Below are 15,594 nucleotides of genomic sequence, written 5' to 3' on the forward strand. Positions count from 1 at the left end.
TCGCGTGGTTAATGGAATCCCTCAAGTTGTTGATTCTCTCTGTTGTTAAATGGGTATTCTGCTGCCCAGCTTTTGGAACAAACTGTGCCAAACGCTAGAGCCGGGAGCTTGTGACATCATAGCCCTGCCCCCCTCATGAAGTCACGCCCCACCCCCTCAATGCAAGTCTATGGAAGGGGGCGTGATGGCTGTCACGCCCCCTCCCATAGACTTGCATTAAAGGTGACATCATGAGGGGGTGGGGCTATGACGTCACAAGCTCCCGGCTGAGCAGCAGAGTACCCCTTCAACACAGGCGCATCTCCACTGAGTCCAACCAAAAACCCAGAAACGTCACTCTCAGACGGAATTTACTGCCACTTTAGTCCGTTCACCAGAAAGCAGTGATGTAATAGAACCTGAAGAACCATCTGTAGGTGATTGAGGAGAATGGACTCTGTTGTGGCCTTTATCAACAAGTTGTGGAGATAAGGTACTAAAAATACACCTTGTTCGCGTAGGTGAGCTACCAGAATGACGACCACCTTGGTGAATACTCTTGGGGCTGATGACAGCCTGAAGGGAAGAAAGAGTTAGTAATGATAAACTCCGGAAGCTTCCACTCCAAACCTGAGGGAATTTCCTGTGGGATTTGGCAATAGATATGTGTGGAGATGAGTCTTTTAGGTCTATTGTTGCAAAGAAGTCTAGGGATTGTAGAAATGTCGGTACAGAGGTCACTGACTACATCTTGAATTTCTTCTGCTGAATGTATTGATTAAGAAAAGATATATCAATCACTAGATGCCACTTGCCTCCCGGGACTGGAAAAATTCTTGAGTAAACTCCTGGACCTTTTTGCATCTTTAGAACCAGCTCTATCGCCTTCTTTTCCAGAAATTCTCTCACAAGGTGAAGAACCACCGGATGCACTTTGTTGAAAGAACTTTTCTTTTGACACTGTGGAAAATTCTATAAGGTAACCTCTCTCTATTAATGAGGTTACCCGCAGATCTCTAGCACCATTGCTCTGAGTTTTTAGGTTAATTTCGGTCTTTCTCCTTACTTGCTTGCATACTTCCTCTTGCTTTTCAGCGATTGCCTGAGGTTGAAGCGAAAGGGGCGAAATGACGCCTTCTTCTTGACCGCAGGAAATTTGGCGCCTTTATCCATACTAAGATTAAGAATATTCTCCAATTGACACCCAAACAGGGAACAAAAATTTTATGATGGTACATCTGACCATTGCTTTATTCACTGCGCCGTCCAAGCTGAAGTTGCTGCTGTAAGGTTCTTCGTTGACAACGCAAGGGTGTTAATCGGCATATCACAAAGAAACTCCGACTTTAGCAAGGGCATGCTCTTAATTACATCATCTCTCTTAAACCCTGACTCTAGGTCACCTGACTCAGCCATATGTGCAGTGCTCTCACAACTGGTATAGTAGAAAGAGAAGCCTTACAGTATAAAGCGGACAGAGAATAGGATTTTCTCAACAATTAATCCGTCTTCCGGTCCACGGCCGCTTTAAAAGCTGAAGAGTCTTCTGACAGAAAAAAATTTCATAGCGATCTTGGCTACAGGCAGATTCCCCTTTGGTGGGTTCTCCCATTTACCCACTTCTGAGGGATCCACACAGTACATGGACCTGAAACCAGATCCCAAATCCATCTTTTTCACTGGCTTCTCGCAATCTCTGGACAAAATTTTTGACACAACAGGATGTGACGGCAGAAATGTATTTTCTTTTTTTGGGAAAATAATATAGCTGCTCTTTAGCCGGAAGATGTTCCTCCTGAGCTGATTCAACCACATCCTTTACTGACTTAATGAGCTTGGATCTCTAAGATTGATTGAATAAGTAATAATTATCCTCATCTATACTCTCTGAAGAGGAACTAGAATGGAGCTCGCCCTCAGATTTTCTCCGGGAAGAGCTAGGAGACTATTCAAAAGATAAATGCCTCCTCTTACGTTTTTTCTTTTTAGTCTGCTTCGAGGCTTCTAAACCAGGAGAAGAAACTTTTTGCTTCAGACTGCAGGGGAACATCTTCCACTGTGCACAACACAACACATATCCTGCTGGTAATCATCAGGTAGTGTCACCTTATAAAGGTGATCTGCAGCCCTAGACACTTATTCCCTATGCGCAGAATGAATGGAGGGGGCGTGTCATCAACCTCAGCCGCGCCATAGCCAAGCAGACCTGCGGCAATGCTGGGTCCCCTGCGGATAGGGGATAAAAGACTGCAGTACTCCTTTAAGCATATTTATGGTGCGATTTCCTTTACATACTTTGTCCCCTGATGGCTGGACATCTGGGAAGAGACAATATACACAGCTTTAGGGTACGCTCAGACGAGCGGACCCACAGTGTAGTTTACGCTGCAGATCTGCCACCGAAGGACTGCTACAGTGTGCCTTTAGATGTGCCTGCTCGGAGCGGCAATACGCTGCTACAAGCAGACACACTACGATGTGCGAGTCACCGCGTGCATGTGCAGTATACTCGCACATCGCGGCTGCTCTCGGCCTAGCTCAGGAGGAAGGGGGAGAGGCCACGATGTGTGCGAGTACACCGCGCATGCGCAGCAACTCGCACATCCCAGCAGTGTGTCTGCTCGTAGCATAGTACCGCTCCGAGCAGGCACATCTAAAGGCACCCAGTAGGGGTCTTTTAACGGCGGATCCACAGCGTTAAATACGCTGTAGAGCCGCTTGTCTGAAGGTACCCATAAGAATATAAAAAGAAGCAGATAGGAGAGAAGTGGCCCTCAGGATAACACCTGTACCTCGCTCTCTGCAGTGTTAAGCTTCCCGGGCCGGCGCTGAGAACGCCAAGAACTAACCTGACTTTTAAACTTGGCGCCAATTCTCTCTGCCGATGACGTCACCGTGTCTGCTTCCGGCAGAGCGCACAGGGCCGCGACCCAGAAATAGAATACATCAGCCAGCGTTGCCGGAGAATTATGCCGGCTGTACATGGGCCACTTACGCACGGCTGCTTCACCACTTAACCGGCGCAGGGATGGAGTAATCCGTTTGCACGCTGCCAATCCATACAAGCCGGGACATTGGATCGGGTGCAGGGACAATGTCATTCATTTAGCACCACCCGGTACTCTCCTAGCTCCACTAACAGATGTTTCCTCCATTAGGGAGATAAATAAAAAAATACAAAGTGGTTGGAGTTTAGCTGGGTTTTATACACTAGGAGGTGGTGCTTTTAATTGTTAATTAATTGAACTGCTATTAAAGGGGTATTAAACTGCCCCAGCGTTCAGAACATTTTGTTCCGAACGCTGGTTGTGGGCTGCGGGGGTCATGACGTCACGCCACGCACCCTCAATGCAAGTCTATGGGAGGGGGAGTGGCAGCTGCCCTTCCCACAGACTTGCATTGAGGGAACGTGGCATGACGTCATGACCCCCGCAGCCCACAACCAGCGTTCGGAACAAAATGTTCCAAACACTGGGGCAGTTGAGTACCCCTTTAATTGTGTTCTGTCCAATAGGTCTGGGGATCTAACCCTCTATGTGCTGCCTGAGGACGTCTAGGAAGGAAAGTATATTAATAACTAGACAAACTTTGCTGCCCCTGTCTCACATTCAAAGAACCAAGAATCCCGGAATACCCCTTAAAATTTTTTTTTTTTTTATACACCAAACTTATTTTATTTAAAACTATATATATATTACACATCCTTATATTCAATACATTTCTTATTTCTGTTCATTTCCCCCACCGTACAGTTTTAATTTATGGGATTCTCAAGCATGACCAGGCTCAAATTTTCACCCCCTCCTCCCCAGCATCACTGGCGGCTTATCACATGACAAAGCGATATTGATGCTAGAAAAAAAAAAAAAAAAAAAATTCCTTAATTAGATTTTTTTTTTTACAGAAGATTCTTCCCAACTAACGGAAAAAGAAAAAAAAAAATCTTAAGCAAGGAAGGAATCAGGCACCTGTAGAAATAAATATCTTCCCCCTCGTAGATTGGCGGCTCCCGACAGTCTCTATATAGTAAATGCGACATTGATTCGGCGGCAGGAGGCGGGTTTGTGGCAATCGGCTAAACCACGTAGGCCCCGGAGAAGGGGTGTTCTATTGATTCGTAGAAAATAATTTGCGTCATCCATAAACCATTACATTTCATTGGTTCACTAGGATAGGAAATGCGCCAACGTATCGTCCCGCAATGGCGACCAGATAACCAGGCTTAAAAGTATCTCCAATAATCCAATTCCTCCACAGTCCACTTCCATTTAGTCATAATGCTTCTTCGGATACTTTAAAGGGGAACTCCGATCATACAGGATAAATTGCCTCTCAATGTCTGTACGTGCTCCCTGTGACAGTATGGTTTCTACCGCATAGCAGCTCATGGCTATTGTCTCCATGATGCACGCACATTTCCAGTGGGTGTGCATCTTAAAAGGAGGAGTCTGCTCACCCAGGAGCCTTAAAGACGACCAGGCGACACCCAAGAAGCGGACAAATAGGAGAAAGGGTTAAAGAGTGTGACATGTACCAGGGAGGACAGGACATCTGCTGGAGGCCCCTGAATCAGAGATACTGCGAGATGACCGGCACTGCTCACTGAGGCACCAGGCGCAAGGTGTTTATCAGGAAGGGGTTGAGGTCCTCAGCATTGACCGCTCGGTGAAGCGAAGGTTCAGACGCACTGCGCTCTATTTTTGGGAGAGCTCGCTGCAGCAGCTCAATAGTGGAGAGGATCTATAATAAAGAAGAGCAAAATATAAGAATATAGGAACCCAAAATTACAGGTTACATATAGAATTAACCTGCTTCAAAAGTGAAGTGGTGGTGAACATAAATGACCGCTTAAATCCTGTATTATACTGCAGAGCTGCACTCACTATTCTGCTGGTGGGGTCACTGTGTACATACATTACTTATCCTGTACTGATCCTGAGTTATATCCTGTATTATACTCCAGAGCTGCACTCACTATTCTGCTGGTGAGGTCACTGTGCACATACATTACATTACTTATCCTGTACTGATCCTGAGTTATATCCTGTATTATACTCCAGAGCTGTACTCCCTATTCTGCTGGTGAGGTCACTGTGTACATACATTACTTATCCTGTACTGATCCTGAGTTATATCCTGTATTATACTCCAGAGCTGTACTCACTATTCTGCTGGTGAGGTCACTGTGTACATACATTACATTACTTATCCTGTACTGATCCTGAGTTATATCCTGTATTATACCTCAGAGCTGTACTCACTATTCTGCTGGTGAGGTCACTGTGTACATACATTACATTACTTATCCTGTACTGATCCTGAGTTATATCCTGTATTATACCTCAGAGCTGTACTCACTATTCTGCTGGTGAGGTCACTGTGTACATACATTACATTACTTATCCTGTACTGATCCTGAGTTATATCCTGTATTATACTCCAGAGCTGTACTCACTATTCTGCTGGTGAGGTCACTGTGTACATACATTACATTACTTATCCTGTACTGATCCTGAGCTATATCGTGTATTATACCCCAGAGCTGTACTCACTATTATGCTGGTGAGGTCACTGTGTATATACATTACATTACTTATCCTGTACTGATCCTGAGTTATATCCTGTATTATACTCCAGAGCTGTACTCACTATTCTGCTGGTGAGATCACTGTGTATATACATTACATTACTTATCCTGTACTGACCCTGAGTTATATCCTGTATTATACTCCAGAGCTGTACTCACTATTCTGTTGGTGAGGTCACTGTGTACATACATTACATTACTTATCCTGTACTGATCCTGAGCTATATCGTGTATTATACCCCAGAGCTGTACTCACTATTATGCTGGTGAGGTCACTGTGTACATACATTACATTACTTATCCTGTACTGATCCTGAGCTATATCGTGTATTATACCCCAGAGCTGTACTCACTATTCTGCTGGTGAGGTCACTGTGTATATACATTACTTATCCTGTACTGATCCTGAGTTATATCCTGTATTATACTCCAGAGCTGTACTCACTATTCTGCTGGTGAGGTCACTGTGTACATACATTACATTACTTATCCTGTACTGATCCTGAGTTATATCCTGTATTATACTCCAGAGCTGTACTCACTATTCTGCTGGTGAGGTCACCGTGTACATACATTACATTACTTATCCTGTACTGATCCTGAGTGATATCCTGTATTATACTCCAGAGCTGTACTCACTATTCTGCTGGTGAGGTCACTGTGTACATACATTACATTACTTATCCTGTACTGATCCTGAGCTCAGCTCTTGAGGTGTCGCTCACCTGTGGGAACAGCGGCCTCTCCTCCCTCTTGAATTTCAGGCAATTTGCTAGAAGTCTTTTCATGGCTTTGGGGCAGTTGTTGGAGATTTTGCTGAGGTCAGGACTGAGGTATCCACGGCCAACCATGAAAATGATCTGCCGAAAAGAAATACATTTATATTGTGATTATGCGAAGTCTGTCCGCCATTTTTATTTTTAATGCTGCTTTACCTCTCAATCACATTCCCCTGTCCATGTAAAAGTTGGAGGGATTGGCATGCTGGGAGTTGTAGTTTTGAAAAAGTTGTAGAGCCACAGGTTGGAGACCACTGTCCAAGGACAATGGACCCATAGCATGTGGGGGTCCCACTCACCTGGTCTCGGTTGTTGATACTTGCATATGGCAATAGTCCCGCCATCAGCTCATACAACACCACCCCGTAGGCGTAGACATCTGACTGGAAGCTGTACGGACTGTTCTGCATTCTTATCACTTCTGGGGCCTGAACAAAAAGGACACGACAGGAAGATATGAGACCCGGGTCAGGAGGAGAATAAGAGACTATCCAGAGCGGGCCCAAGAGCTTACCATCCATAGGATGGAACCACTAGGCTGCTCCACCTGCTGAGATCCGCTCCACCTCGTCTTCACCGTGGCCAAGCCAAAATCACCGATCTTCACCGTCAGACCCTCGTGGAGGAAGATGTCTGAAGGTCCAGTTAAGGAGGAAACTGTTCAAAAACGTCAATGTTCTGGAGATATGGCTGGGTTCACACTGGGGTTGTGCTCTGACCCCTTCTGTTTTTATTCATTTTTTATGCGCCGAATGGGTCAGAGCGCAAATGACACTGATGGATCCCATTGACTTGGCAACTGACACTAATGGATCTCATTGACTTGAATGGGGTCCCATTGGGTGTCCGGTACTTTACAGGAGTTAAAGGGGTACTCCAGTGAAAAACCATCTTATCACATAGCCAAAGGATAGGGGACAAGATGTCTGATCGCGGGGTCCAGCCGCTGGGGACCCTAGCAATCTCCGGCACGGCACCCCAGTCATCCCAGCACGAAGCAAACTCTGCTCCGTGCCGGATGACTGGTGACTACCGCCGCCAATTCCCCTCCATTCATGTCCACGGGAGAGGGAGTGACGGCTACGCAGTAGCCGTCACGCCCCCTCCCATAGACATGAATGGAGAAGGCGTGGCGTGACGTCCCAAATACGGAAGCTCTAAGCTTCCGTGTTCCGGACGCCGCTGCTGCCGGTCCAGATATCACAGGGGTCCCCCCAGCGGCGGGACCCCTGTGATGAGTCATCTTATTCTTTGGATGATAAGATGTTTTTTGCCAGAGTACCCCTTTAGGTGGAGAGAAAAGAAAATATATAGGACATCCACAATTTTTTTTTCTTTACTCAACCACTGTCCTTCCGACTGACTCTGTGATGATACATGACGCAATGTGAACGGCCCCTAAGTAGTTAAAAAGAGGAGAGTGGGGCCCTCTGTTATAGACTCCCAATGTGTTGTAAGGATTGCCTCTCACTACCTTCGGCTGTCCCGGCATTCTGAGAGTTGTAGTTTTGCAACACCTGGAGGCACCCTGGTTGGGAAACACTGCCTTACATTTAGCACTTTTCCCTATATTTTGCTTTTTTTTTTTACACATGTTCTGATCTGTTGGGTTTTCCTCGGCTCAAATCCACCACATTTTCTGTGGAAACCTTTAGTAAATATGTTTTTCTTTTTGTCAAAATGTCGGGAACACGCCCCCTTTTCAGTGGACACGCCCACTTTCCCAGATGGCCACGTATATATATATATATATATATATATATATATATATATCTATATCTATCTATCTATCTATGCAAAAAAGCGGCGGCACACCAATTTCCAAGTGAAAAAGAATGGATGGCTTTTATTTCAACCAAACATCTATAGGAGCGACGTTTCGCCTGTCTCACACAGGCATTGTCAAGCCTGTGTGAGACAGGCGAAACGTCGCTCCTATAGATGTTTGGTTGAAATAAAAGCCATCCATTCTTTTTCACTTGGAAATTGGTGTGCCGCCGCTTTTTTGCATATCTACTTTGGACCTGGGACCGGGTTATCCAGCGTGCACCCCCCTCCTCCACGTGTGCTGCCAAAAATTTCTTCTCTATCTATCTATCTATCTATCTCAACTGGCTCCAGAAAGTTAAACAGATTTCTAAATTACTTCTATTAAAAAATCTTAATCCTTTCAGTACTTATGAGCTTCTGAAGTTAAGGTTATTCTTTTCTGTCTAAGTGCTCTCTGATGACACGTGTCTCGGGAAACAGTTTAGAAGAGGTTTGCTATGGGGGATTTGCTTCTAAACTGGGCGTATCCCGAGACAAGTGTCATCAGAGAGCACTTAGACAGAAAAGAACAACTCAACTCCAGCAGCTCATAAGTACTGAAAGGATTAAGATTTTTTAATAGAAGTAATTTACAAATCTGTTTAACTTTCTGGAGCCAGTTGATATATAAAAAAAAGTTTTTTCCTGGATAACCCCTTTAATGACGGGTTAAAACGGGTAATGTAAAAATCCCATAGACTATAATGGGATTTTGTAACGGCCGTTTTTAATGTATTAACGGGTCATTAGAACGGATTTTTAAAACGGACATTTCTATAGTGTGAAAGCAGCCTTAGTCAGAATTTTTTCAATCCTTACGAGAATTTTGCAGCAGACAGATTCTGGTGCACAACCCGACAAGGCATGCGGGCGGGGTTTACAATGGAGAAATCAGGGCCAATATCAGGAACCGCTGCAAAAAAATATTAAAAAAAAAAAAAAACACGACAGCGCATAAAAAGTTGTCAATGGAGAAATACCTGGCTACACTCCCACCAGAACAGGTCCTAAAGGGTCGGGGCAAGACACCTTCATAGAAAAACTAAGAATCTGTGCCTGCTCTGCCTCCTCAATTCTTGTATAAGGAACAACATGGTGTATCAGCTTTAGGGTACGTTCACACTGAGGAATTGGAGAGGAATTTCCGCGAGTAATTCTGCTCGCTTATTCCTCTCCAAATCATTCAGCAGTGAAAAACCCCATAGCATGTAATGAAAATTCTGCTCCTCAGTTCACACTGAGGAATTTCCGCTAGCAGAATTCCGTCACTCAATTCTGTTCCGCATGAAGAATGAACATGTTCTTTCTTCATGCGGAATTCGCGGCGTAACTCCATAGAAGTCAATGTAAATTTTTTTTTTTCAGACCGCCACACTTTCACGCAAAAAAAAAAAAAAAAATGTACAATGTCTCCTATGCTTGCCTGAACTCTGATTTCTGTGCGGAATCCGCGTGGAAAAAAACTGTCATTTCTGAGCGGATTTGTTCAGCGCAAATTCCTCGCAGATATTTGTCAGTGTGAACGTACCCTTACCTGGAGTGTTCCTTTAAAAAAAAAATTGTTGTAGTAAAAAGAAAAAAAAAAAATTCTATTTGAGGCAGAAGGATACTGTTGGATTTCAGATCTCGATGTATGATATTCTTTGCATGGAGGTAGCTAAAAAGGAGAAAAGAAAACGACAATGAAAATGAGTAAAACATTACAGAACAATATATACAAAGGACAAATTTATCTCCCATAGGTTTAAAGGGGTACTCTGCCGACACACCCACTCCCATAGACATGAATGGAGGGGGCGTGACGTGACCTCACGAGGGGGCGTGGCGTGACGTCCTGACCACTGCGGTTGCTGCGGGAGGCCCCAGCGGAGAATTTTTGACACAGGTCTTAAATTTGCCATGTGAACAAGCCCTTAAAGGGGTACTCCGGTGGAAAACCTTTTTATTTTAAAATGAACTGGTGCCAGAAAGTTAAACAGATTTGTAAATGACTTCTATAAAAAAAATATTTACCCTTCCAGTACTTATTAGCAGCTGTATGCTACAGAGGAAATTCTTTTCTTTTTGAATTTCTTTTGTCCACAGTGCTCTCTGCTGACACCTGATGCCCGTATCAGGAACTGCCCAAAGCAGGAGAAAATCCCCATAGCAAACCTATGCTACTCTGGACAGTTCCTGACACGGACAGAGGTGCCAGCAGAGAGCACTGTGGACAAGACAAAAAAGAAATTCAAAAAGAAAAGAATTTCCTCTGTAGCATAATAAGTACTGAAAGGATTAAAGGAGTACTCTGGTGCAGACTACTCCTGCTCCGTTCTGCTCGGGCTGCAAAAAAAATGCAAATGAACCATCACTCACCTTCCTGGGTTCCCGCGGAGCGTCACTACAGCTGATCGGTCCTCCGGTCCATCTCCTTCATACTTCCGTGTGAACGAAGCGTCACATGGCGCTCAGCCTATTGCCGGCCGCCGCGATGTTCTGCCTCGGCCCATAACAGGCTGAGCACCATGTGACGCTTCGTTCACACAGAAGTATGAAGGAGATGGCTCGGAGGACCGATCAGCTGTAGTGGCGCTTCGTGGGAACCCAGGAAAGTGAGTGATGGTTAATTTCCATTTTTTTGTAGCCCGGGCAGAATGGAGCAGGAGTAGTCAGCACCAGAGTACCCCTTTAACCCCTTAAGGACTCAGCCCATTTTGGCCTTAAGGACTCAGACAATTAAATTTTTACGTTTTTTCCTCCTCGCCTTCTAAAAATCATAACTCTTTTATATTTTCATCCACAGACTAGTATGAGGGCTTGTTTTTTGCGCGACCAGTTGTCCTTTGTAATGACATCACTCATTATATCATAAAATGTATGGTGCAACCAAAAAAATACTATTTTTGTGGGGAAATTAAAACGAAAAACGCAATTTTGCTAATTTTGGAAGGTTTTGTTTTCACGCCGTACAATTTATGGTAAAAATGACGTGTGTTCTTTATTATGAGGGTCAATACGATTAAAATGATACCCATTATTACATACTTTTATATTATTGTTGCGCTTAAAAAAAATCACAAACTTTTTAACCAAATTAGTACGTTTATAATCCCTTTATTTTGATGACCTCTAACTTTTTTATTTTTCCGTATAAGCGGCGGTATGGGGGCTCATTTTTTACGCCATGATCTGTACTTTTTTTTGATACCACATTTGCATATAAAAAACTTAATACATTTTTTATAATTTTTTTTTATAAAATGTATTAAAAAAGTAGGAATTTTGGACTTTTTTTTTTTTCGTTCACGCCGTTCACTGTACGGGATCATTAACATTTTATTTTAATAGTTCGTACATTTACGCACGCGGCGATACCAAATATGTCTATAAAAAATGTTTTTTACGCTTTTTGGGGGTAAAATAGGAAAAAACGGACGTTTTACTTTTTTATTGGGGGAGGGGATTTTTCACTTTTTTTTTACTTTTACTTTTACATTTTTTTAAATTTTTTTTTTACACTTGAATAGTCCCCATAGGGGACTATTCATAGCAATACCATGATTGCTAATACTGATCTGTTCTATGTATAGGACATAGAACAGATCAGTATTATCGGTCATCTCCTGCTCTGGTCTGCTCGATCACAGACCAGAGCAGGAGACGCCGGGAGCCGCACGGAGGAAGGTGAGGGGACCTCCGTGCGGCGTTATGAATGATCGGATCCCCGCAGCAGCGCTGCGGGCGATCCGATCGTTCATTTAAATGGCGAACTGCCGCAGATGCCGGGATCTGTATTGATCCCGGCACCTGAGGGGTTAATGGCGGACGCCCGTGAGATCGCGGGCGTCGGCCATTGCCGGCGGGTCCCTGGCTGCGATCAGCAGCCGGGATCAGCCGCGCATGACACGGGCATCGCTCCGATGCCCGCGGTTATGCTTAGGACGTAAATGTACGTCCTGGTGCGTTAAGTACCACCTCCCCAGGACGTACATTTACGTCCTGCGTCCTTAAGGGGTTAAGATTTTTAAATAGAAGTTACAAATCTGTACCCCTTTAAGCTCCTGTATACAGAGGAAAAACCTAGTACAGACAGCCATAGGTTATAGATTAACTCTTCTTGCACCAGGAAGGCTACAATTTGCCTGATCCCTCCCAATCAGCAAACGCACGAAAATAAAAATGATGAAATCTGCAGTGCTTAGGATCGGACACCAGATGGCGCTGCATCACCTAATATCAAACCAATCTTCTAGATCCAGAAGCTTATATTTTATTACCATCATCTATAATATAGGGATGGAGAACGGTCTATATTCCAGAAGCCATTACTTACTCCATCCCCTGCGCAGTTTGCCGCGCAATGTCAATCAGCTGGAAAACATCAAACCGGGTCTCGATGACGTGTAGATGTCGGTACAGGCTGCTCCCCTCGCACCACTGGGTGATTATTGCAAAGGTGGGTTTTGTCATGAAGCCCATGAAGAGCAGGATGTTGACATGACGCGTTTTCCTGTATGAGGGGAGGGGGGTTAGTCTTGTGACAGGACGATATAACAGGGGTCTCATGGGCAGGACTGGGCCTCACCTGAGAACCTGCATCTCGTTCTTGAAGGCCTGGATTTGTTCGGAGGTGGGATTAGTCACTTTGAGGATCTTGACAGCCACGTCCCCGTGCCACTTGCCTCTGTACACTGTGCCGAAGGATCCGGTGCCGATGCGTTTATGCATGATCACCTCGCTGGAGTTAACCTCCCAGTAGTAGCTGGAGTCCCGGTAGTTCAGTTGTTTCTAGAAGAAAATGGCCAGAACCAGGGTCATGGTGGGTGAAGTCCAGGTATAAGGGTGGGGGCAGCACCGTGTGGACCGGCACCAGACGCCCCCTCACTACGCCCCCTCACTACGCCCCCTCACTACGCCTTGCCCTTTGTCATGTAACTCAGCTGCTGTTAGGGGAAACCTGGAAAAAGCCATCCTGGCGAAACACGTTGGGATGATTGGTGGGGTACAGGGGCGAGTCCTACTGCGTTGTATGTACTTACATCTATTGTTCTTACAGGCACATTTTACATTACTCAGGTACTAGGAGTTTCACTTTATATTTACGCTTTAGTTACACCTGCTGCTACGGTATTATACCCTTTACTAATTCAGTGTGACCTCTATATTAGTGCTATATATTCGGTGTGACCTCTATATTAGTGCTATATATTCGGTGTGACCTCTATATTAGTGCTATATATTCGGTGTGACCTCTATATTAGTGCTATATATTCGGTGTGACCTCTATATTAGTGCTATAAAATATTCAGTGTGACCTCTATATTAGTGCTATATATTCGGTGTGACCTCTATATTAGTGCTATATATACGGCGTGACCTCTATATTAGTGCTATATATACGGCGTGACCTCTATATTAGTGCTATATATTCGGCGTGACCTCTATATTAGTGCTATATATTCGGCGTGACCTCTATATTAGTGCTATATATTCGGCGTGACCTCTATATTAGTGCTATATATTCGGCGTGACCTCTATATTAGTGCTATATATTCGGCGTGACCTCTATATTAGTGCTATATATTCGGCGTGACCTCTATATTAGCGCTATATATTCGGCGTGACCTCTATATTAGCGCTATATATTCGGCGTGACCTCTATATTAGCGCTATATATTCGGCGTGACCTCTATATTAGCGCTATATATTCGGCGTGACCTCTATATTAGTGCTATATATTCGGCGTGACCTCTATATTAGTGCTATATATTCGGCGTGACCTCTATATTAGTGCTATATATTCGGTGTGACCTCTATATTAGTGCTATATATTCGGTGTGACCTCTATATTAGTGCTATATATTCGGTGTGACCTCTATATTAGTGCTATATATTCGGTGTGACCTCTATATTAGTGCTATATATTCGGTGTGACCTCTATATTAGTGCTATATATTCGGTGTGACCTCTATATTAGTGCTATATATTCGGTGTGACCTCTATATTAGTGCTATATATTCGGTGTGACCTCTATATTAGTGCTATATATTCGGTGTGACCTCTATATTAGTGCTATATATTCGGTGTGACCTCTATATTAGTGCTATATATTCGGTGTGACCTCTATATTAGTGCTATATATTCGGTGTGACCTCTATATTAGTGCTATATTCAGGCATACAGAATATATGCAATGCATCAGGTGCTGGATATCTGATGATTCTTTTTTAGTTTAGGTGTTTACATCTATTTATATAGGTCTCTCCCCCTCTTAATTGTATTGTGAGACTCTTATGTGGGGTGCTGTAAATGTTGTGTGTGTGGGGGGGGGGGGGGGGGGGGGTCACATGACTCACGCCATGTTTATGGGTTATACTAGTAGTCTTCAACCTGAGGCTCTCCAGCTGTTGCAAAACTGCAACTCCCAGCATGCCCTGCCAGTTGTTGGCTATTTAGGCACGCTGGGAGTTGTAGTCTTGCAACAACTGGAAAGTCACAGGTAAAAAGACCCTTGGGTTAAAGGGGTTCTCCGGTGGAATTATTATTATTATTATTATATATTTTTTTTTTAAATCAACTGGTGCCAGAAAGTATACATCCCCGAAGTAGTACTGGAAGGATTAAGATTTTTTTAATAGAAGTAATTTACAAATCTGTAACTTTCTGGCACCAATTCATTAAAAAAATAAAAATAAAAGTTTTCCACCGGAGCACCCCTTTAACCCATTCCACTCCCCATTTTTCAGCGACCTACGCTGTGAGGTTTTCTATGACGAGTCAGTCACTCACCACTTTCTTCTTATCGTCAGAAGACGATGTCCTTCGGTCCCTCGGGGCCTCCACAGGCGACTTTGCCGACGGGGACTTATTGCCCACAGGCGTTACGTTTTTCGGGTACCCATCCTTAGCTGAAAACACAAGATGTAATATGGCCTTAGGCTGCATTCACACCACGCTTTTGCAATACAGTTCCTGTTTCAGGTTTTTGATAAAAAAACGGATTCCTCAAAACCGCACTAAACTGTATCAAAACGGGTGTACAAATTTTAATCCGTAGTTTGAAAAATTATGTCCGGTTGCATCCGTTTAAGAAAAAAAAAAACGTATATGTTTTTAACTTTTCACTCCATTATGAATAAAGTTTCACTTGTTTGATTGAAATTGCAAGAAAAAAAACTGCACAGTCAAAAACCGTCTGGTGAAAACTGGATGGAACCGTACGCACATACAGTTCTGTACGGTTCCCATTGACTCCCATGTTAAAAAAAACGTACACGTTTCAATACGTTTTTTTCACCCGGATTAGGCTGGGTTCACACTACGTTTTGTCCCATACGGGAGCGCATACGGCAGGAGGGAGCTAAAACCTCGCGCTCCCGTATGTGACCGTATGGTCAACCACGGTTTTAGGTCCGGTTGTAAAAGCGCATACGGCGCAAAAATGAGCCGACCGGACCG

The 15,594-nt window shown here is 44.0% G+C and overlaps 1 protein-coding gene across 3 annotated transcripts in view; it reads right to left on the reverse strand.

Annotated features, from left to right (window-relative positions):
• Positions 1-3,622: 3,622 nt before the first annotated feature.
• Positions 3,623-15,594, reverse strand: part of ARAF (A-Raf proto-oncogene, serine/threonine kinase) — a 53,223-nt gene continuing 41,251 nt past the window's right edge. For all 3 annotated transcript variants that reach the window (XM_056541233.1, XM_056541232.1, XM_056541231.1), the window contains 8 exons: positions 14,926-15,044; positions 12,722-12,924; positions 12,470-12,646; positions 9,765-9,811; positions 6,860-6,978; positions 6,645-6,773; positions 6,292-6,426; positions 3,623-4,719 (listed from right to left, as the gene is read on the reverse strand). In XM_056541233.1, coding sequence (XP_056397208.1) covers positions 4,579-4,719; positions 6,292-6,426; positions 6,645-6,773; positions 6,860-6,978; positions 9,765-9,811; positions 12,470-12,646; positions 12,722-12,924; positions 14,926-15,044 — 1,070 coding nt within the window. In that variant the 3' untranslated portion in view covers positions 3,623-4,578. The remainder of the gene's footprint in view (positions 4,720-6,291; positions 6,427-6,644; positions 6,774-6,859; positions 6,979-9,764; positions 9,812-12,469; positions 12,647-12,721; positions 12,925-14,925; positions 15,045-15,594) is intronic.

This window comes from Hyla sarda, chromosome 9 (assembly GCF_029499605.1).
Source record: "Hyla sarda isolate aHylSar1 chromosome 9, aHylSar1.hap1, whole genome shotgun sequence".
In the NCBI taxonomy this organism is placed as follows: domain Eukaryota; kingdom Metazoa; phylum Chordata; class Amphibia; order Anura; family Hylidae; genus Hyla; species Hyla sarda.